The sequence below is a fragment of the Fundulus heteroclitus genome, chromosome 21 (genome assembly GCF_011125445.2).
Source record: "Fundulus heteroclitus isolate FHET01 chromosome 21, MU-UCD_Fhet_4.1, whole genome shotgun sequence".
Lineage (NCBI taxonomy): Eukaryota > Metazoa > Chordata > Actinopteri > Cyprinodontiformes > Fundulidae > Fundulus > Fundulus heteroclitus.
Genome location: NC_046381.1, coordinates 10,013,959 through 10,037,503, shown reverse-complemented (window position 1 = coordinate 10,037,503; position 23,545 = coordinate 10,013,959). Strand labels below are relative to the sequence as shown.

The 23,545-nt window shown below is 40.7% G+C and overlaps 1 protein-coding gene across 1 annotated transcript in view; it reads right to left on the bottom strand.

Annotated features, from left to right (window-relative positions):
* The window catches only part of LOC105918166 (tyrosine-protein kinase yes), a 32,432-nt gene extending 8,887 nt beyond the window's left edge, over window positions 1-23,545 (bottom strand). The window contains exons 1-5 of the mRNA XM_036125725.1: window positions 23,040-23,545; window positions 10,127-10,433; window positions 3,169-3,268; window positions 1,456-1,554; window positions 1,179-1,282 (exon numbers count right to left, since the gene is read on the bottom strand). Of these exons, the coding sequence (XP_035981618.1) occupies window positions 1,179-1,282; window positions 1,456-1,554; window positions 3,169-3,268; window positions 10,127-10,424 (601 nt within the window). The 5' untranslated portion in view covers window positions 10,425-10,433; window positions 23,040-23,545. The remainder of the gene's footprint in view (window positions 1-1,178; window positions 1,283-1,455; window positions 1,555-3,168; window positions 3,269-10,126; window positions 10,434-23,039) is intronic.

Sequence of the window (23,545 nt, the reverse complement as noted above, 5' to 3'; positions counted from 1 at the left end):
ACAAAAGGAAGTAACTGATTTCAAATGATGATTTTATTCAGTGAAAAAAATCATCCAGCACTGACGTGAAAAAGTAATTCCCTCTAAACCATAATAACTGATTTTGCAGTGTTTCCAATCTGTGTGGAGTAATTTTGACTCGTTCTACTTTGCAGAAGTGTTTTATTCAGCCGCAGTGGAGGATTTTCAGCATGACGGGACTATTTTGGGTCATACTACAACATCCCAAACTGGGTAAAGACCATTGCAGCTTAATGTCATGAATTTACAGACTGCATTTTCCCCACAAGATGTTCTGATAGAAAGCAGAATTCATTGATCCTTCGATTACAGCAGGCCATCCGGGTCCTTAGGAAGGAAAGCTGCTCCGGACCATTAAACTAGCTCCATAATGTTTTGACTATAAATGCAAACTTCTTTTTCTGAAATGCTGTATTGGTTTAATGCCAAATGTAACAGGAAGCACACCAATCCAAACCCTTTACCCTTTTGTCCCATCAGTTCACAAAACACACAAAAAAAGAAAAGAAAAAAAAGAACTTGAAATCATCTGTATTAAAAATGTGTTTTCGATGGAGAATATTGAAAACAGCAGCTGACATGCCCTGGTCTGGAAATCCAAGCAAGTTCATCCTGAGAGCAGACCGCAAGATGCTGAATAAAGCCTCCGACAGATCTTAAAATGTCATCAATAGACTTGCAGCAGACTTTTGCTCCTGTTGAAATCAAATTGCATACCAGTAAAATCAGAAAAAGACTGTGCTGACATCTAAGAAGGAAAAGTTGGATCTCCAAGAAAGACTTGAAGGCCAGATTAAAGGGAATGATTACAAAAACCGGGCCCTCTGGAACAATGTTCATCGGACAGACGGATATACAATTAAATTATTTAGAAACTAGACGAGAAAATGTCTGTAATAAACCAAATACAGAATTTTACGAAAATAACCTCAATGGAAGCAAGGAGGTTGAAGAACCTGCAGCAGGACCTGGCCAGCTCACTACCAGAGAATGCAATATTCTATCAGGTGTCAGGGGTTCTTTGAGGAATATATGTGACCATTTATAAAAAAAAAAAAAGCAGAACTGGGCCACGACTTGATTCTGACCCAAAAAATACGAGCAAACCCAGCAAAACTGCTTGAAAGGCAGCCATTCTATGCTAATGATTAACTCACCTTTAGTAGTTTCACTTTCCCGCACCAGGAAAGTCCCTCGATTATTCCCAGGGTTGAGCAGCAACCTCTCAGCATCCTTGCGTCCCATTTTGCCAAAGTACCACCTGTGAAAGGAAAGCCGCAGACGAACAAACAGAGAGGAAATTAGAAAATAACTAAGACAGCAGGGTTAATTAATGATGGACTACAACGAGGTATCGACAATCCTGCTGCAGCCATTATTCTCTGACACGGGTTCTGGAGACAGAGAGCACGAGAAGCAGCAACCCAGCCTTACTCTTCAGCCTGAATGGAGTCGGCGGGGGCCACATAATTGCTGGGGATGTAGCCTTTCTTCCCGGTGTTGATGGAGCGCGCCTCCCACCAGTCTCCTTCGCTGCAGGAGAACAATGACACGGGAGGGAGCACAGAGACCGCGTGTTCATTCAACTGTCAGCACAGGACTGAGGCTTTCACATATACATGGCAGGATGATGGAGCCGCAATGAAGCACCGTTAACGCTAGATAATGATTTGATGTCCGACTCTGATGGAAGAGAGGACGCTGAATCCTATTGCTTCTGCTAAATCTAAAAATGTGACGGAAAATTGGTTCCAAGAGTATATTTTAGACTGAAGCTAAAGAAAAACTGGCTAGAATGAGCTAAATCAATCTGCTTTTCATTGAAAGAGGTTTACATAAATTATTTGTTATGTCGATATGATATCAGGCTTGAATTTATTCTAGATATTATCCAATCCAAAGAGAGGCAAAGTTACACATATAGGCTTAAATATACACATACACCCACACGGATATTTGATTCAATCTCCCTTAGTGTGGTTCACTTCTGCCAATTGCTTTCTGCAGTCATGAAAAGGCTTCTGGCAGAATTTTGGCTTGATTTATGAGCACTCTTTTTGGCAGAATTAGTAGCGTTCATTTCTTGTCCTGCCACTGACCCAGATTCTAGAAGGAGTACACACATTTTCAATGGCTTTGGACGCTTTATTTCAAACCTAACCTATGTTTTCCACACCAAAATCAAATTGTATGTGTGTTTGAGATCATCATCTCACTGAATCCTTAAATTATTTCCAAGTTTCAGCCGGCTTCTACCTGCTGACTTAAGATAAAACTGAATAATTTGGATGCAGTCCTCTTTCCTCATTACTGTATTGGCTTTTTGCAATAAACTAGCACCACCGGCAGTGAAGTGGCCCTCAGCATGACCGTGCCAACACCATGCCTGATAGCTGGTACGGTGTTCTTCATTTTTGAAAGCTTTTGAAAGCTTTACCTCGCCTCCAGCAGGCATTTGCTTCGTCCATATTGGCAGCTACACATTTCAGTTAAGCTTCAACATGTTAACTTCATATTCCTGGTCAGCTCCCTCTCCTTCCATGGTGATACTTTCACCGGTATTCAAACAGTATGGTGGTTCCAGGATTGTTCCTGATTATTCTAAACAATTCCCTTTCATCTGAATGCTATGGTTTAAGTCAAAATAAATTGGACGATTTAACTGTAGGATCACATTAAACGCTAATAAAGAAGATTTTCTGGAAAAGCTTTTCTAAAGCTAAAGCCTCAAACACGTTGTCAATTTACAGATTATAGTTAAAAGCCAGGTCCATGACAGGAAACTAACATCTTTAAATTAAGTCTACCAATTCTGCTAAGAAGAATGGTCAAACATCTAGACAGAATCATGGCAACAAAAAGCTTGTGGTTGAGGTGCAACTTGCCAGGGGACATTTAATCATATAAGTGAGCAGTTGCATGCATATTAAAGTCTGCATGAATAATATTGGCCCTGTGTGGACTGCTGAAAATTCACATTAAAGCACACAATAACTGTTTATAAAAAACACTAAATATGCTTGTTGTTTTAAGCATTGTTCAATTCTCGAAACTACACTTCTGACACTGCAAGGTATTGACGAAGGCTCAAAAGAGACAGATCACACATGGAAGCGGTCATCTGGCGTGAAACGCTCAGGTTCTTACGTGTTGTTGATGATCTGAAAGCGATCCCCCTTTTTAAACGTGAGATCGTCTGATGTTCTGGCTTCGTAGTCATACAAGGCAACAAAGAAGGTGACACCGCCTGAAAACATGAAAACAAACCACTGATGTAAAGAACATTGCATGGCTGCAGAAAAAGCCTTAGGAAACAAGCCTGCGTAGAGTAGCTGAGATAGATGCATTGGCTAATGTTTTATTATTTGCCCTCTTGTCAACTTTCATTGTGTTCAGATTTGATCAGTCTGAAGTTTTTTTTTTCTATTATATAAACCAAGATATCAGGAAAAGAATTGTGGTTCAAGCCTGGTTCCTCTCTGGGTACAATTTCTAGACGACTGAAGGTGCCACATTCATCTGTTCAAACAATTATGCAAAGGTACAATGCTCCAAAAAACGCTTTGAATACACATCAGATCTCAACTTTGAAAAAAAAGAATTGGTAATATGTTAGAAACAAAAAGACGGCACATCATTTGATTAAAAGGAAAATGTTCAACCCAGAGGGCTTAATACGAAGTCGCAGAGAAAGTAAACCTGAAAAACAGATGCGTCAGGCTAGTCCAATTTGCTGAAATGTCATTACAGCAACTCAGAATAGTACTCAGTAGTTTTTAAGGCCCCAATCTGCTTATATGCACGCAGGACAACGTCGGGGCATGCTCCTTATGAGATGACGGATGGTGTCCTGCATTATCGCCTCCCAGATCCCTGCCATTAATGAGCTCCTGGACATGTCATGATGCAGCCTGAAGGCTGCATTCAGAACACTTCCTGGCTCCTTTCCTCAGTGCAGCCTGATTGGAAACACCTGTCTGGACTGCAATCAGCCACGGACTCGCTCCACCTGCTCTCGCCACTATAAGACTCACCTTCAGTTTGTCCTCGTTACCGGTTCGTTTGCAGTCTCCAGAACACCATGCCTGTCTCGTCCCTGCTCGTCTCCTGGTTCTGTTCCTGTCTGCTCCGGTCTGTTCTCGTCTGCCAGTATCCTGCACCCCTGCAACCTCCGTCTGGTAACTGACTCTGGCTTCACCATCCACTACCTGCTCTGCAATAAACTTTGGAAACTAGCTCTGTGTGTGTGTGAGCTGTGTCCGGGTTCATCCAAGACAAATCATGACAGAACGAACCGGTCAAAGGATGAACCCGGTCACACACAGAGCTTGGTGCAGGTGCTGTCAGAATTCTGGATTCGCCTTCACTTCAGCCCCAGATCTCCGTGGGTGCCTTCACTTCTGGTTCGTCTCGCCGGGATCGTAGTCCACGATGCCCCGCCTCCTGGTACGTCTCGCCTGGGTCGCTGTGATGCGACGCCTCGCCTCTGGTTCGTCTCGCCTGGGTCGCTGTGATGCGACGCCACGCCTCTGGTTCGTCTCGCCGGGATCGTAGTGCACGATGCCCCGCCTCTTGGTTCGTCTCGCCTGGGTCGCTGTGATGCGACGCCTCGTCTCTGGTTCGTCTCGCCTGGGTCGCTGTGATGCGACGCCTCGCCTCTGGATTCGTCTCGCCTGGGTCGCTGTGTTGCGACGTTCGCCTCTGGTTCCGGCGCTCTCAAAGGTTCCGGCGCTCTCAAGGTTTCTGCGCGTTCAGAGGATCCTGCGCTCATTGGTTCCGACGCCTTCCCCGCGTCCGCTTGGTTCCTGCGCCGACAAGGGGTCCTGCGCACCTGAGTTTCTGCGCCCGTGAGGTTCCTGCGTCCATATGGTTCCAGACCTTTTTTTTGTTTTGTTTTTGCCCGCCGTCCGGATACCCCCCTCCTCCCGCCCAGTCGAGGAGCTTATTGGTCGTCTGGAAGCCGACCTTGAGGGGGGGGGTACTGTCATGATGCAGCCTGAAGGCTGCATTCAGAACACTTCCTGGCTCCTTTCCTCAGTGCAGCCTGATTGGAAACACCTGTCTGGACTGCAATCAGCCACGGACTCGCTCCACCTGCTCTCGCCACTATAAGACTCACCTTCAGTTTGTCCTCGTTACCGGTTCGTTTGCAGTCTCCAGAACACCATGCCTGTCTCGTCCCTGCTCGTCTCCTGGTTCTGTTCCTGTCTGCTCCGGTCTGTTCTCGTCTGCCAGTATCCTGCACCCCTGCAACCTCCGTCTGGTAACTGACTCTGGCTTCACCATCCACTACCTGCTCTGCAATAAACTTTGGAAACTAGCTCTGTGTGTGTGTGAGCTGTGTCCGGGTTCATCCAAGACAAATCATGACAGGACAGACTGAGGTGTGGTTGTTTTGCTGCAGGAGAGACCGGTGCACTTTACAAAACAGACAGAATCACGGGGAAAGAACATTATGTGCAAATACTGAGGCAACATCTCAAGATATCTGGCAGGAAGTTAAAACCTGGGAACAAAGCCAATTTTTTTGAGTCCCATAAAAACATGTGAGAGCTGAAAAAGGACGTGATTTAGGCGTCCTACATGTTGACTCTGTTTGAGTTAATATGCTGACTCGTATACACTAGTTCTGAGAGGCGAAATGGGCAAATAATCAAGCAAACTACCGTGAGAAACTTGTGTACGGATATTCAAAATGTTCGAGTTATGTCATGCAGCTTAAAAGACAATTTTATCACATACTGAGGAAATAAATAGAAATAAATGTCTGAATTTAAAGGATAGATCGATAGATAAATAATTGGAAGATATGTAATGGAAGTAATTTTGGCAAACTAACCAAAACAGGAAAGGTTTAGACAATTTGATTTATTTACATAAATCGAATAGAATAGAGTTCAACTGTGAATATAACTGATTGGGTTAGTCAGTACCATTGTTACATAGGTCAAGGAAAACAGAACATATATCCAACGTGTTTCCAAAAGGAGGCCATTTCTTTTTGTCGAAATCAGATCAGATTGGTGGCATGAATTTATTGCAACATGAGCTAAAATTACCCTTTAAAAGCCACCGGTCAGTATTGTATGCAATAAATCAAATCTTTCTTGCATCCCGTGACAACCTTTTGTAAATCATCAAGCCTACTGTGCAGCAGCCTTCCCACGTGGAGGCCTGTCATGACAACAATGCAGTCAACAATAATCCTATTATCACCTGCAGAAAGCAAACAACACTGCAGCGACACGTATAACAGCAGATAATCCGAAACCAGGGAGGATTACAGCCAAAATCTCATCTAAACAGGAAGGTTTGATCATCACTTCTTTTCTCTGCGGATCAGGGCTGACGGGAAGACTTGTGAAGAAATGTATGAACTTAAAATAACAAAGACACAGAGCCACGAGGCTTCGCTATGAAACAGGATTACTGGCTCTTATACGCCTCATTTAGTATTCTTTAGAGAAAAAAGATGCCTGAAAACATCATGAATACCACAAACAACAGCTAACAATATGTCCGAAGACATAGTTCTTCATATTTCTCTGGGTATTATTGACTTCACCCCAGTGCAAAAACATGCAGGTTAGGTCAACTGCCCTTAATTGCCCTTCAGACTGAGCTTGTTGATGCATCCTCCTGTGTCTCTGTGTTGCCCCGACCTTTTCAGGGAGCACCCTGCCTTTCTAAAAAAAAAAAAAAAGAGTGATGAAGATAGGCACCAGCACACTGTGATGATCCTTGGGTGTTTGAGTGTATTGATTCAGATCATGCTTTCTTTAGTTATCTATCCTTTAGTGTTTGTTTATTTTTACCTCATGGATTTAGCCAGTGGTTACTCTTAGGTCTTTCTTTATCATTTTACCATTATTGTACGTTAGATTCCTGTGTTTCTGCTTTTTCTACAGTCACTCTCCCTCTCCCATAGTTCCCTGCCTTCATTGCTCTGACCTGTCACCCATAGCCATCCAATCGCTTTCACCCATTCTCCATGCCTTTCTCTCCTCACCTCCCTGTATTTAAGCTACCTGGTCACACTCTCCATTTGTCGGATTCTGTGTTACGGTCCCGCTGGTTTCTCTCCCACTTCTAGTTTCCTGCTCCGCGTTTTTATTCCATGCCCAGCCTTTCCGGTGTACCCCTCATAAGTTCATTAATTTCACATAAATTAAATGGTACTATTTATCTTATCAGCTATGCAGCTCCCAAGTTCATGTCTGCACGTCAGTCCAGCTCCAACGTTCACAAACATGACACACATACAGACGGATGGAGATGGATGGATAAATATGATAAGATGACGTATGGAACAACATGCCATAATAAAATAAAAACCTGGATGGTGGCAAGATGACTAAATTTATATAGGACTATTCGTGAACAAGGCAATCCATAGTGCTTTGAAAAAAAATTCAAAGGATAGATGAAAACAAGAACCTTTAAGTTAGCACGGCTTTAGGTTATGATTAAAAAGAGAACTTAGTATGTAAAACACAAAGCTTTGTTAAAAGAAACAAATGTTAAAATGTTGATTTAAATTATAAAAATTTGAGTTCAGCGTTAAAGGTTAACAACAGAATAGAATTTAGTGTCATTGTTTCACACAATGAACAACAGTTTAGCGGCTCTTGTTTGGCAGTGTGAATATCACACACACACACACACACACACACACACACACGCACGGACACAATAATTATATACGAAACAAATGTTAGCAGCAATCAGGAAATTTAATAGGGCTGGACGATATAGAAAGATATCTAATTGATCAACATTGATCATTATCAAAAAGATTTAAAAACAAATGGAGAGCCCTGGCCATTTTATGCTGTTGCTTAATGACCTATTTTTAAATAAAGAACCCTGAATTCAAAACTGTAAGCCGTAAAAAAAAAAAAAAGACGTGCTGTCTGAACTCTTTGAAGCCTGATGAAGGAGCTTTCCTGCATTTGTAATTGTTTGGGAGGATGTAATGACTGCAGTATTAACCTACATGATCGACAAGAATGTGAAAGGAAAAATGTCTTATTGAACTTTTTATTAAACCCCTTTTTTCTATTGAACCACATGTCTATCGATCAATATATATTGTTATTGAATTATCGTCCAGCCCTTATATTTAATGCATTGTGATCATAAGGTCTCTTTAAGGGGTAATTGATTCAATCGCTTTTTGATAAATACTGTCTTTAGGTCTGTTGGATTTGGTTTTTAAAGTCCTAAATATTGTTTTACACAGAAGTGGAGAACTTTTAGATCTGAGAGAAAGATGAAAATACAGCGAAGAAAACAGAGATAATACAAAATGAACTAAGAGGCTAAAATCAATGAATTAAATGAACACAGATGGAGTTTATCTATCTGTACCACAATCTTTGTCAATAATTCTGTCTAATGCCCTCAGGACGGCGCTACCTCGTCCCCCAAAGGAAAACTGACAGATTTACAAATTATTTATTCCTTTTGCCATCGGGCTTTGAAATACCGCTGACGGCAGAAATCAGACATGTGCCAGGAAATCGTAAACCTCTGTATTTATTTATTAATTATTTACTTTGTACTATTTTCTATTTATTTATTTTTTAATCTTCTGAAACAATGGTCACTGCTTAGTCCATGTATTGTGACCTTTGTATTTGCTTCTTAGTCCTGGTACCCAAATGCAATATGATGTCTGACAGTGTTTTTGAAATGCATGATGAAATGCTGTCTTATTGTCTTGTTTACACCTGGTAGGCTAAAAGAGAACTACCCTATGGGGATAAACAACGTTGTTTGAATGAAATTGAACAGCGTTATCGTCAGCAAACTTGATTAAGTTGTTGGTGTAGTTAATGGGGGAGCAGTCATGACTTATTATTTAATAGAGAATGGGGCGCACCCCTGGGGTGTCCCTGTGTTCAGAATTAATGTTGATGGATATCTTACCTCATCTTTAAACTTATGCTTCAATGACTAGGCAGTAATCAAGTAAATAGTTAATTATTCAGATTCTTTGGTTAATAGCTTCATTACCAAAAAGAAAAACTTTACACAGTAGTTTAAAATGTGGCGATACATCTTAGGAGTTTCAGGGAGTTTGTTCCAGAGCTGACAGAAATAGAAAATAAATGCTGCCTCTCATTGTTTAGTCCTGGGAACAGTGAGTAAGCAGGTCTCTGTTGATGTGGTGAGTCCACATGATCTGGATTAGGGAGTAGGGTTTAAAGATTAAAGTATTTTCTCCCAGGTATGGCTAAAATCTCCAAAACCTCGTGAAACAATTTGTTAAACAAACCTTGAATTTTGGGGCAAAACTCTTAAAGAGATAAACAAACAAAAAAACAAACAAACAAGTAAACAATAAAAACAGTGCTTTACAAAAATTACTTCATCCCCACTATAGCAAAGAGGCATAAATTGGAGGCAACCAGACTTTCACTCAGATAACTGAGAATTTACACAGGCACATCCCCACTATAAAACAGGGTGTTGGCAGTATTATGCATCATGAAAGGTTCTCTTTAAAATGTGTCGTTGTTTTTCAAAGGTGGATGATTACATGAATAGTTTATAATACCAATCAGTTTTGAGCAAAAAACTTCAGGTGTACATTTTTTTTTATTTACAGTATTAACTTGTCAAAGGGGTCATTAATACTTTTTAACATTTGATTTTTATCTTTAACCAAGTTTGTTGGATTACCTGTAAAGTGCTATGAACAGCTCAACATAATGACTTCTGTTAAATGTTGAAAGCAGGCTTTGACCTAAACACAAAAAAATGTGACTATATATATGTGTGTATGTACATATGCATATATATGTATCTCAAATCTCTGCTTTATTTCCTTTGTATTATTATTTTTTACCTTTTATTTTATTTTTTATTTTATACACTATATATATGTGTGGACCCACTGTCTATACCTTATGAACCTTTTTCCTCCTTTTGGCACCTTCTTTTGATCACTAAGCCAATGTGTGACAAGTGAATTTCTCCAATGTGAGATCTATAAAGCCTAACTTATCTTATACACACACACATAATTTGTAAACTGTGTTGCTTCTCACATAGCAGCAATGTTACGATGTGAATCTTTGAAGAGGAAAACTCTGCTTACTCGAGACGGCACCAGAGAAGGAGTTGGACATGGGACCAGTGAAGGAGGTCGACGCTCCTCCGAAGGGAGTCATGGCAGAGGAGGAGCCTCCGAATGGCGTGAGGGCGTGGTTGAAATTCAGAGCTGCAGAGCTGGAGGAGGATGCAGGAGCCTGATTCTGCTGCGTCTGCGTCGGTTCCGGCCCGTAGTGACCGGCGTGAGGCACAGCGGTGGAGGTGTTCGGGTCGGACCTTGAGGAATTCTCGCTCTGATACTTCATGGTTGGGCCTTTGTCTTCTTTGCTCTTCACACAGCCCATCGTCTCGGCCTGCACGGACAGCGAAAACAAGGAGAGATCAATTTAACACAAACAGAGTCTGTATAATAAGGCAGCATAGCGAGAAAGGGTATAAGAGGAGGATTCTGGATTAGGAATCGCAACATAAGGTTCACAGACGCTGGAACAAATGTTATGAAATCAGGATGTAATGACCTGATATTTCCATGTTAACCATTCCGTTGCCGCTGCAGCCACTAAGACTTTAAGCCCTGTTGTAACTGGGACATATGGTGAATGCTAAATCTTCTTTGCATCACCATTTTAGTCATAACTATGAACAATCAATCTGTGGATATATTGAAGTACAAACTAGAGATAAAACATATAGGAGAACCTCTAAGATGAAGTATACATATGTTGAATTGTCCCACATTTTGTCATATTACAACATAAAAAACATAAATCCAAAGACATGTGAAAACATCAGGACAGTCCATTAAAATTCAGTTTCTTAACAACAAATGTTAATATATCACAGCCTAATGGTTTACCTCTGGAGAAATGTATTTAATTTCCAGTTAAACAACATAAATTCTCCTGGTTTTACCATTTAGATAAAAGAAATCAACAAAAGTTGTTTTGTTTTTTCCAAAGAAAAAAAAAACGCTTCGTTAGTATGGTTTGCTTAGTTTAGCCACTTAGTCCTACTATTCTATTTTTATATAGTGGATTATCTTTCGTTGATTATGATCAGATAACAACTATTTCAGGATAAAAAAAAAATATTTTTCTTGAAGTTCTTATAAAACTACCACAAAATAAACAGGACTTCATCAGAACTCAGTACAATAATTTTGACAACTGATTCATTTTAGAGTACCCTTCTTTAATCCAACATTACTGTCACTGACCACCCTCCTGAAATATGAAACTGAAGTGGCCATGAAACCAGCACTGTGACGGATACATACAAATATACAATATATACTTTATTTAAAAAAGGACAATGTACAGCTCAAACATAAATGTCACCATTTGATGCACTGCACCAGATTTTAGCTTAAGCTAGCTCACATCTGCGGCCCCTTAACAGATAAAAAAAAGATATACAACACAATAATAAAATAAAGCAACACTACACATTATATTCTAATCACACTACATAAGCAGACACACATGCACAGACTTAATCACTGGCACACAAATACACACTAAGTGTATGCACACACACAAACACACACACACATTATATATATATATATATATATATATATATATATATATATATATATATATATATATATATATATATATATATATATATATATAGCGTTCTTGACTACATGGTGAGACACAGGCGAGGCAGTAGCGAGAAAGACATCAGGGCACTTTATTACTGAGTCAATTTATGCAGTTTTTAGTTAGAAAAGATTCTCCTGGTGCAGCATTTTCACATCCTGCACCAGTGGCCTTGATGCTAGAGGGTGTATTGTGTCTTAGAGGGAGGTGCGTGATCAAGAATTCACCGAGTTCTTCAGATAAACTATTTCAACAAACTACGTGCATTGCAAACAATTTAAAGCACTTTGCCCAAATAAAATGTTGCAGGTGCTTTAGTTGTAGGCAGCAACAATTGTTGTCTTTTAAGAAAGCAGTTGTGGAATTAATCGGGCACTAGAGAGGTTTTTAAATAACAGATTTCTGATGCAGCTTTCTTACAAAGGGAGTTAGTGTGGCAATAAATCCAGTATCTGACTTCAGATGTGCAGCCAATACGCTGAGAATGTTGGCACAGAGAAGAGACTTTCTGTTTCTGAGCCAGACGCTCCTTCAGCTTCAGGATGAAACAACTGTCATGGAAATCAGAGACAGGCCTCGCCCTGTCATCTATGGTGATGGTGGGGTCTAAATTTCATTAGAAAAGAGATGACAGTGAGCTGCTCTTGCTCAGGCGTGCCCTCGCCAAGCCGGCCTAAAAACAGGAAGACTTTCCCAGCTTTTTAACTAAACCAGCATTTTATTAAACATTTTAAAGGAAACACAGATCCATAGTTTTACTTACATTTCATATCTACAATAAGCAAAACATTTTCATATGATCTATGGATGCTTCTTCCAAATGATGTTTAAAGTTGGTTGAAGGTTCGAAAAACTGACTTATGATCCATTTGTTACATCACTTGTATTATAATTATTAAATTAAAATCAATCCTTTGCTGCTGCTTGTTGATATTGAACAGCAGTGATGGTATTAAAAACTGATCATGTGTAGAATTCCCTTTCATCTCACTTCTCTTTATCCTACGGCCTAAACCGCATGTGTAATAGCTCAATCTTGTAAAATGACATAAGAAAACAAAACTGCAAAGTAAATGAGCCTTTTTTGCACGTTTTTATGTCAGTCGTGGGGAAGAACGAATGAGACCTACTGGGTGAAGGTTAGAGAAAATACCTCTGTTGGAAAAGCCATCAAAGAGAGATCAGACCACTTAACTCCTAAGTCAGTGACATAGATTTTTAGCGACAGAATGCAGATAATCTAGAGAAGAGATGGAAAGATACCAGAGTTTAGTTTAAATTCATTAACTGCAACAAATACATAAAAAGAAGTCGTTCATGTAGTTGAAACCAGATTTGTCTTTCAAATGGAGAATGACCCATGAGGATACCACCAAATAAGTTACTGAGTGGTTTCAGGTGTGGGTCCAGCTAAAAAGAAAATGCACGAACAAGCCTGACTCTGGTACGCCAGAAAGAAATCTCTCACACAGAACCAGCCTGACATCATGCAGCAGTCTGAACCTACGCAAATTACTAGGGAAGCACGATGTATAACCATGGTATCGGCCGATCTGTCGTTTTTTTTGGGTCTTAGATGTAAAACTAGGCCAATATTAATAACCAATGTTTGTTTCTATTTTTTATTGCCCTTTATCTAGGTGACAGTGACAGCAATGCAATGCAGAATTGTGGGGTGTTTAACTGAACCAGAGAAGCAATATCAAAGGTATGTTAATTTTTTTCTTACAGAGTTTGAGACTACTGGCTTAATGACTAGCTGGGCTCAGCGTAAGATGATGAGAAGCTCCATCATTGGGATGAAGCTCAGCGTAGAGCCACTGCTCTTCAGCTTGTGTGCCTCCCACTAGAGATTTTCTAAGCACACACCACTGATAGGAGAACATAGGGATAACTCAGAAGTAGCTGAAGGAACTCCTCATTCCTTTCTGTTTAGGAACGCCTTGGGGGTGAGCCCTTCATCGTGCACCACCTCAGCTACCCAGGGACACACACCAGTGTCCTATTTGTGGACTTAAGCTCGGCCTTCCAACTCCATCAACCCAGTCATCCTCCACCATAAGCTCACCGTGCTGGCCTCCACCTGTAAGTGGGTCACCTGCTTCCAGACTGACCGGTAGCAGCAGATAAGACTAGGCAGTATCTTCTCCCAGTCCAGATCAGCACCGGCGGCCCACACGGTTGTGTTCTCTCCCCACTCCTCTTCTCACTGTACATCAATGGTGTCCAAAGTCAGTTCACAAGGGCCGGTCTCCTGTATGTGTTAGGTGTTGTCCTGGTTCAACACAGCGGAACATAAGGGTTTAATTAAAAAGCCTCTGCAGACGTTGATGACCGGCTGATGACCGGCTGATGTGCTGGAGCAGGGACAGTTGTGAAACGTTCTGGAGACCGGCCATCGAAGACTGGAGTTGGACATGCCTGCTGTGCACAAAAGACAGCACCTCAGCGGACCCGCGTGTCAAACTCCTGTCTGCCGACCACAGGACACAACCTGGATCAGGCCACTGTCATAGGTCTGATCCAGGTTAGTGTCGAGTCTGCATACTGACAGGAAACGGACTTTTTGCAGCCAGATAAGTCAGCTGCACTTTCACAACACGCTACCTCCCATTTTTCATTTTTCTACATTAAAAAAAACACTCAAACTGCTTTTATATGCACACAAAACATCTGTATGTTGTAAGAGTTGTAACCAAAGTGAAATTTCTTGATTATACACAAACAGTCATGGCCAAATAAAGCTGATTCTGATTTACTCATATTCTGCTCACACTTTCTATTTTTTTCTGTCATCCCCATGCTGCTATCACTCCCCATAAGCTTCACCATCTGAACTAATTTTAGTAGCATTGTCGTTATTAGAGTAGAGTCAGAATGCATGGACCTAAACTGACCGGCCAAGCAGTCGGTTTTGGGTATCTTGCCCACCTGTTTCCTCTTTAAATGAGCTTGAAGCAATACAGTTTAAAAAGAGTACGTCTAATTTCCAAATAAAAGCTGAAATGAAAGTGCATGCCAGCGGAGCAGACTTAAATCATACTATTGTTAGATAAAAGGATGTACACTACCATAACACAATGTCAGCATCTCTCGATTCCCCCTAAATCCCTGTTGATAAGCCCAGCACAGCAAACTCAAATGATAAACTCCTCGTTGTGTTTGTGTAGGCAGAAATAAAATAACTTTTGACCTTTCAGTGTGTAGTGCAGCAAGAAAAAGCAAAGCAGGACAGCAGGGTGACTGAACAAAAAGGGAGGGAGGGGGGGGGGCTGCCAGGCACACACAGTGCCAGCTCTACCAGCCTGAACTACTAGGAGGATTACAAGGGTGAAGGATTTACACAAAGAGGATAATAGAAAACAAAATAGGAGTGACCACCGGGGTCCATGGTGGTATGTAGTCGTTTTGGCCACTGCAGAGCGTTCTCAAGCTCACCCTGGCTGTAATGTCACACACAAGCTTGACTTTGCCCAGAGCTAAAGCCAGTCAGCTCCCCATCAGTCGGATAAATCAGACAGCTGTTACGCAATGACACTGTGCGGGTTTTTAGACAAAGTCAAGAACTGAATAGTGCAGCGTCATTTACAAAGTGTGGTAGGATGTACCATGCATGGGGCATCAAAACATAATATTATTGCTACTACCAATAACTCAAATACTGTTGGTACTGGTATTATTATTATCATTACTATATTATTAGTATAGGGATACTACTAGTAGTTACATAATAATAATAGTAGTAGTAATATTATTAACAATATCAAAAGAGTTGGGAAATATTTATAAAAATTAAGATAAGCAAAATGTTTTATGATTAAATATTAATGTCGATCATTATCATAACCAGACATTAAAAATAGAATAATAAATTAATCGAAATAAAATATTTAAATCATAATGTATAGTTTTACCACTACTACCATGAAGAACAAATTCATTAATCATCACCCTCATCATCGCCATAAAGTACAAAATAATCGATATTAGCTACTACAATTATGCCGACTTCAATTACTACTGCTACTACTATATTAATAATAGTATTAATAAAGCATAGCATGTAATTTAAATAAACTGATGTAAAATAGTAAAAAAAAAAAAACAAGAAAAATAATCCTTATCAACGTCATCAATATTACCTATATGATAAATAACTCATATTATTGCCACTTTATTCTCATTTTCAGTGATAGCATATCTACAGCCATTTAATTCTGGCCTTGTTGTCTTGCCTTTGTAATGGTAGTGAATGAAGTTTAAAATAATGCAACCAATTTCTCAAAAAAAAAAAGAAAAAAGAAATTTACACCTCAGAGTGTTTATTCCTGCTTGCCTGGTTTATACAACCACATATTGCTGTAGCGGATCTAAAACATGAAAATGTCCCTTTGACTATCATACTCAAGTTTGTTTCGCTGAACATGGGATCATTTCGGACCAGTTCGGCCATTTAACCACCGGGAATGTCTGACTTGCTGCTAATTATAGCTGCTTATTGTAATTGAGGACAACGTCCCTCTGCCCCAAGGATGATAGCATGATCTAAAACTGCAGATTCCACGTAAACACGGGACGACACACAAGTCTCCCCAGTTGCAGCAAAACAACGACAGAGGAAGCAGAATAGTTCAAACGAGTTAGTTTTAATAACAACTAGCATATATGTATACAAACTGGCTCATTCTGCTTCATACAGATTGAAAATCAAAAGCAAAGGAGCCTGACATTTAAACCGACCTGAATCGAACTAAAGCAATCAGGCACACACAGTTTAAACTCTTCTTCCACGGGTAAAGATCTAAGTTGGGATAACACACTTAAGTCACAGCTGCCAGTATTCTCTCCTTTATAACATACAAAATGTAAAAAAAACAAAAAAAAACAAACTAAAAACAGTAATTCCTTTCCAACGACTCCTTATTTCCCTCCCCCTCATTCCTCTGACCATTTAGAAGCATTATTGAGCAATAATTTTGTTTAATTCCTCTTCCAGCAAGGTCGCACTGCCTGGAGGAATAACAGGGGCTTAGTCTGTTGCTCAAGGATTCTTAAAAAAAAAAAAAAAAATGCAGAGACTTGCTGAAATCTGCCTCTAGCTGAAAGCATTTACATTCTTTCAAAGCTGCTTCATTGTTGAGTAATAATTGTTTTCATTGTCGTGCTCTCCAGGAAACATAGGGTAAACAAAAACTCTATCTATTTGGGGACATCCTGATCCAGCTCCAGATGTTTGGAGAAGCAACGTCTTTCCACGAATATCCGACATTCACAGAGGATGTCGCAGGTCCAAAAGGTTCGGACCCCTTAACCCTTTGTCTTTGTTGCTTTCATTAGTTTCAGAGGCATGCCCCCAAGCTCTTAGTCATCCCTCGGAGTTTGATTTACTGACTCTGGCTCTCATAATTCACACTCCGGTCAATGTGCAGCTACAGCGTTGGAGAGGTTTCACAGAGGCCCTGGGTTGTGCACGCTTAAGTAAAAACACACCAAAGTGCATCAAGATCCGAGGCCAGCTGGGGTGGAAGAAATATTCAACGTCTCGCTGTGCTTTAAAGCTGGGAAGTCGTTCTGAAGACCCATTCTGTGGTTTCCTTCCTCCGTTCCAACCACAGCGTACTCAGTCAAGGTGGTATTTATGAAATGCTGATAAGACAGGGAAGGGTTCTGCTTTTTCTGGCAAAAACTCTTGATATCACATTTTTTGCAAAATTTGCAGAAAGAGCAAGGTGGAGGTATACAGAAAAAATTCTTATCTAGAGTTATGTCTCTGAATCAAAAAAGTCAGCGGGACTAGCAGTTATGTAAAAGTAAAACAGAGTAGAGTGCCACTATATTGGGTACAACCTGCCAGCTCTGGGTTGGACGTCAGTGTGCATTCAGATTCTCCATGGCAGACTCAACAGGGTGGCGGAAACTTTTTCTGCTAACAGCTTTTTAAAGCCACAATAATCCGTTTTGTGTGTGACAGTTTTGTCTTTTTTTTTTAAAGAAATGGCTATTTTTTATTTAGATGTTAGGTTGAGGGAGCTTTTCCAGCCTCAACGCTTAAATTCATAGTTCAGAGTTATGCTTAACAAACAAAAATATAATTCCTAACTAGTCCGGTAAGGGAACAGAAAAAAAAGAACACTAACGAGAAACCCTTTTAAAGAATATCTGGCCTTAAGGCGGTGGTTTAAAACCTTTGCAGAAAACTGCCTTTAGTGCTATTATGCGCACAAAGCTGAACAGACAGTAGAAGCAATGAAATAATCAGTGGAATAAAATTAATGTCAAAAGATTCCTTTGAAAATGTAGAATAATGTCTTTGCTTTAGGCAAACCCGTTTTTTTTTTTACTAGCTCTGCTCCGCTACACATTTGTTATAAACCATATACAGCCTGAAAGCCTGTGTATTTTTCTTTAAATGGTGCCACAATGGTAAGACATGCCAGTTTGAGGACAGAGCAACAGAGTTGAGCAAGTGAGCTACCAATATCCTCCATTGTGACACAGATTATTCCGCTTTTGTCTGGGGTTGTTTATTGGACTGTATAATTGAAGTTTGAAGGAACCAATCTACATTGGTAATTTAATAATTTACAGACTTAACAGGAAGGGACCTCAATAGTGCGTAGAGAAACCGCATTCAGTCGTGACAGCCTTGCACCTTCTCCCTAGGCTGGTCTTCAGCTTGCTCTCACACTTAGGTATTGGTTCTAGTTCAGCCAAATAGTTGTGCTGGTCACCCTGGCAAAAAACAGTCCTCCTAAGCTAAATGTTCGAAGTGGGTGAGGTCAGGACTGCATGCAGGCCATTCCAGTCTCTCATGCTGCCAATTTCTGGAGGGCTCTTAAGTTTGGTCCTTAAGAGTGGAGATGTAGGATTGCCTTTGTTTGCATAGTCTCATCTCAGCATCTCTCTGCATTCAGATTGCCTCGATTTTTCACATATCTTGTTCTCATCAGTGAGGGAGACGCTGCTCCACCCCGTCACACAACCGCCACAAGAAACTATGTAGACTTAGCAAGGTTTTTCATGAGTGCAACACACACACGACTCTGTTACTCAACACACATATGCCATTTCCTTTAAAGGGGTCTAGTCTGTTGTGTATTTTTAACATAACAAGACCACGTGACCGGAAGTACGATATTGCAAATTCGCGCAGTGAAAAAGCAAGAAGCAATGGAGCGAGCCAGCAACGCGTGGCTAGTGAAAAGAAATAGTAAGTGAAGAGGTGCGAAAAGTAAGCCTAACGCTGTAGATCGAATCGCTCTTCGAACACGACGAGCACTCACTTTACTGCGAGGCATCGCAGGACGGTCAACTGGCTCTTAGTGGCGGCTTCAATTGTCGGCATCTTGCTTTCTGATAGATTTGCAGTACTGCCGGCAGATGGTACAACAATGTTTATTTCTGCTGATTACGCAAAGTTCTTTTTCAGGCTCAAAAAGGACTTAGTAAACACTATCAGGACTGATGCTAGGCATATATTGTTTTATTTGAAGAGGTTTTGGTTTTCTTTTTATCGTCACAATACGTGACCAGGCCCCTATTAAAAAATTTGGCAACATTTTAAGGGAAATAAACCGACTTTTCAACATTCTAAGATTTATATCCAAGAAGCATTGTTGCAACAAAGAGATTTCATTATAGCTCCACTGCCGTGTACTTTGAACATGGCTGACAAGAAGCAAAGCACATACAAATTTATGAGAAGAAGAGGAAGGTCTCAGTAGAAAGAAATAAGATCAGAGTGGATTTGGGAGACTTTCCTCATGCAATCCCCCGAAAGAGCAGGTAAGACGGTCTTGAGCATGCGCAGTTAGTCAAAAAGGGATTTGGGGAAACTTCAGGACAAATCACTGACTCTACCTTTAAAGTATTTATCCAACAATTATATCATCTGTAAGAGAAATGTGACTCTTAGAAAATGCTTTTAGTGTTTAACTGAAAATGCAAGTAGAAGTAAACAGATGTAGTAATGATGCCACGCATACAGTTGATTACTAATGATCTGAAATCTGATTCTGAAATACAACCAGCCTCGCTATTTCAAAAAGACTCCTCTCCTCTGTGGCTTAGATCACAAGACATTTGGCTGGATGACAGCCCGGCAGCCGAGCTTAAAGGAAGCCGGAGTTCCTCCATCCATCCGCCAGCGGTCCGACTGAAAGCGTGCCCAGCTGTGACTGCAGACAGGAAGGCGGTCTGTGGAGCCTTGCAGCAGATGCTCGCTGCCACCGAGCACCGCATTAATTTTAATGCCTAAAACACCACATCCAAATAAACCCTCCGGAGTCTTTAGAAAACCTAACTGGTTTATTTTGAGACACTGATTAGGGAGTTTTGATTCAAGATTACCCGGGTGTTTACATTAGATTAGGATCAGATTAGGATAGATTTAGGAACTATCAACTATCATTCCTTCTTCTTGTACTCTTGCACCATCAGCAACACCAAAACCTCTATAAAAGGACTTTGATCTCAAGATCCCTTTCGCTAGGCTGCTGAGAACAGACACATATTTTCTAAAAACAACAAATCTCATGAAAATACCTAAATGTGTAAAAAATTATATTTTTGGTATCTTCAATCATCTGATAAAGGTAATACAAAACTGTTATAACAGACTCTAAGCTGGCAACGTATATTAAAGACTACAGCTGGATTTTAAAGCTAACATTTTTATGGGGGAGGGAAATGTATTTAGCTCAAGTCAAACCAGAGGGCTAACTCCAAATTGCCCTCAACTGTAGCTGACTGCTAATTAAAACGTGTGGTCTTAATTTTCAACATTCTAAGATTTATATCCAAGAAGCATTGTTGCAACAAAGATATTTCATTATAGCTCCACTGCCGTATACTTTGAACATGGCTGACAAGAAGCAAACCACAAACCACAGGATAATAAAAGTAGTACATTTGTGCATTTATACTTAAAAACATAGTGTCTCTACTATTTTGTAACTTATTTCTTGTAGGTGATTCTTCAATGCATTTGTAACCGTTTGGTGTCAGCCAGCCTGACATGAAGCCGAGAACAGGGCAACTTTTTGTAACTCCTTTGTAACTTTAAAATAAAGGTCTCAAATGTAGATAAAGGACGTCAACCTCAAAGTACACACCATGCGCCATGGTCTCATGTCTTCCTGGCAGAAGATCTTTTACCGAATTTGCAAAAACCACTGCCACGAAATTCGACGTGATACTTAAAAGTTGCAGCATTCATCAGAAATTAAACGGAGTGATAAAATTACCACACCGCCATCATTTCTTTTTTGTTACAGTTAAGACAAAATCCAGCATCACTATCTGTCACGTACCCAAACAAGCATCACATGGCTAACCCCCATCCCTTCCCCTCCTGAAACACAATCGGCAACAAGATGGAAGGAAGCGTTGGTTACCAATATGTTAAAAAATGATAAACATCGACCAATACCAATATTAATGCCAATATATTTTGCATCCCTAGACTCAGCAGATGCTCTGTGAAATGATGAAGAGCCACTCGCCACCTTTCCATTCAACTGGCATGCGAATTTTGAGCAAACTTTTAAAACGTCAGCGTTACGCATGGCTGTAATAAACAGGAACTAGAGCTTGCGAACTAGACTGTACCAAACATCTACGATAAATGAAAAGTGGTGTTCAGGAATGTGCTGCTATTAGGCGAGTGGTAATTGTTCTGCCACGTCAACCTGTATTGGTAATGTTACATACTGCCTGCAGATGTAGAGAAAGAAATGCAGTTATGGGAATATCTGGGAAGACGCCGACAGCGTGAACAGCTGATCAGTCATCATGTTAGCTAAATGGTCGCTACGCCATTACTTAACTTACTTGGCAAATGTGTTGACATCCCCCGTTTTGTGCTACGGAAAAGCTATAAACCACCTCAAGCATGGGTAAAAAAAATTTTTTTTGCGAAATCAAAGAAGTTATTTTGAATTTTGCCATTTCCTTCAACCTTTTCCAATGCAACACTTCAAAATATGCATGACCAACGTTGCTGGAAACATGGACAAATGACCTCTGCATGCCAACTACTTGGACCTGGCCAACATGTGTACTTGGGCTGAGAACCAGTTTCTTACCTCATGGGTTGATTCCAACCAACTCTCTCAGGTCTAAACAAGTTCTTAGATGGCTTTTAAGAACGTTTCTTCAACTTGAGCAACCCATCAAAGATCCCACATGGGTTCCTCTTTCTAACCACATGTCCTGCATCAACTCTATTTTATAGGCAAATAACATGTGGTCATTGTGCAACCTATTATGTGCAAATGTTTAATGAGGCTGATTCTCAGGCCAGTTTCCTACGCATATGAGGCCCATATGTAATAACTGTTCTCTGGGGAGGGGCTGACATGACAAGGGAGTCTTTTCCTGATTATTCCAGCTTATGATTGATTTGACTACTGGAGGGGCCCTCATAGATTGTGTATTGTGCATGGACCTTTAATACCAAAATGCCCAGGTGATCAAAGTGTAGAAAGGGGGGTGAAGAAAACCCCAAAGAGTGTAAGCGTCTACCTACCACTGGTGATGTCCTAACTAAAGAAACTGGCCCAACACCAAGGTGACAAACATCTCTTCAAGTTTATACAGCCCAACATGAGTGGCAAGACAAGACACATGGTAACGGCAGCTTAAGAAATAGTGGAACTCCCTACTCTCCAAGTCCAACCCTACCTTATAAGGTTTGAAAGCAGCTGATTCAGGTGGAGTTTTGCAAGGAGCTCTTCAGGATGTAACATGTCTGAATAATTTCAGGCAACAGTTCAAACCTTAAGAAACTTTGTGGCGATCACAGACATAGAGAATCTCGAGCTATATATATATATATATATATATATATATATATATATATATATATATATAAAATACTGGTGTTCCAAGACAAAATGAGAAGGCAATCAAAAACACATTTAGAAATCTGGTTATTGTATTACAAAAACACAATGTCAAAACACACATGGTAAGAAGGTATAAGAAAATGAGTTTTAAGTTTTCTTTTACATCCTATACTCCCTACTGACATGTTAAGGCTGTGTCTGATGTACTCAAGCTATAATTATATGCAATTTTCCAGATTAAATCACTGCAGCTTCCTACTGTTTTCCAGGGATCTGGTGTGGGTTTTTTTTTCTCTCCCCCTGATCCCTCTGGGATTTAAAGCATGCCTCGTCTTTTCTCTAATAAATGGCTGAAGAGAAAGGCAGTCGCATATGATCAGTGTTGGCAATGCTTGCGGTCCTTTGTTGATGACAGGTCAGCCTGCGGAGCAGCTGGCCCATCTTGATTCAATCATCCTGCTCCGACAAAGAATATCAAACACACAAATCGCTTTGTTTTTGCATTTACCTTATCAGTGGGATTTCCCCCCCAATATTTTTTTCCCCCACTTCCCCCTTGAATCAGTGCGGGACAAAGTAAATCCGAGTTATTCCAGCCGGGACCGATCCGCCTTCATCCTTACTCCATGCATGCGTTTTTTTTTTTTTTTTTTTTAAGTTAAATCAAGTGTTGCAGTCCTGAAGGCTGATGGAAGCGCTGCGTGGAGCTGTCATTTTCCCCTGCGTGTGGCGAAATCGCGGAGAGGAAAATCCTCCAGAGGCATGCCCGCTGATGGGAAAACAAAGAGGAAGGAGGAAAAGTGGGATCCTGGAGTATCCCGGAGAGATGGAGCCTCCTCTCCACTTCCTACTACCAAACTTCCATCAACCCCCACACAACAACATGGCCGACCCAGTCTGCGGGACTGGAGCCACGCAGCTGGAGAGGCAGACACAGAGCCGTCTGGTGCAGCTGGTCTGAGAGCAGCCGGGGCGTGAAATAATCACGCAAGGGGGGGAACGGTGGGGGGAAAA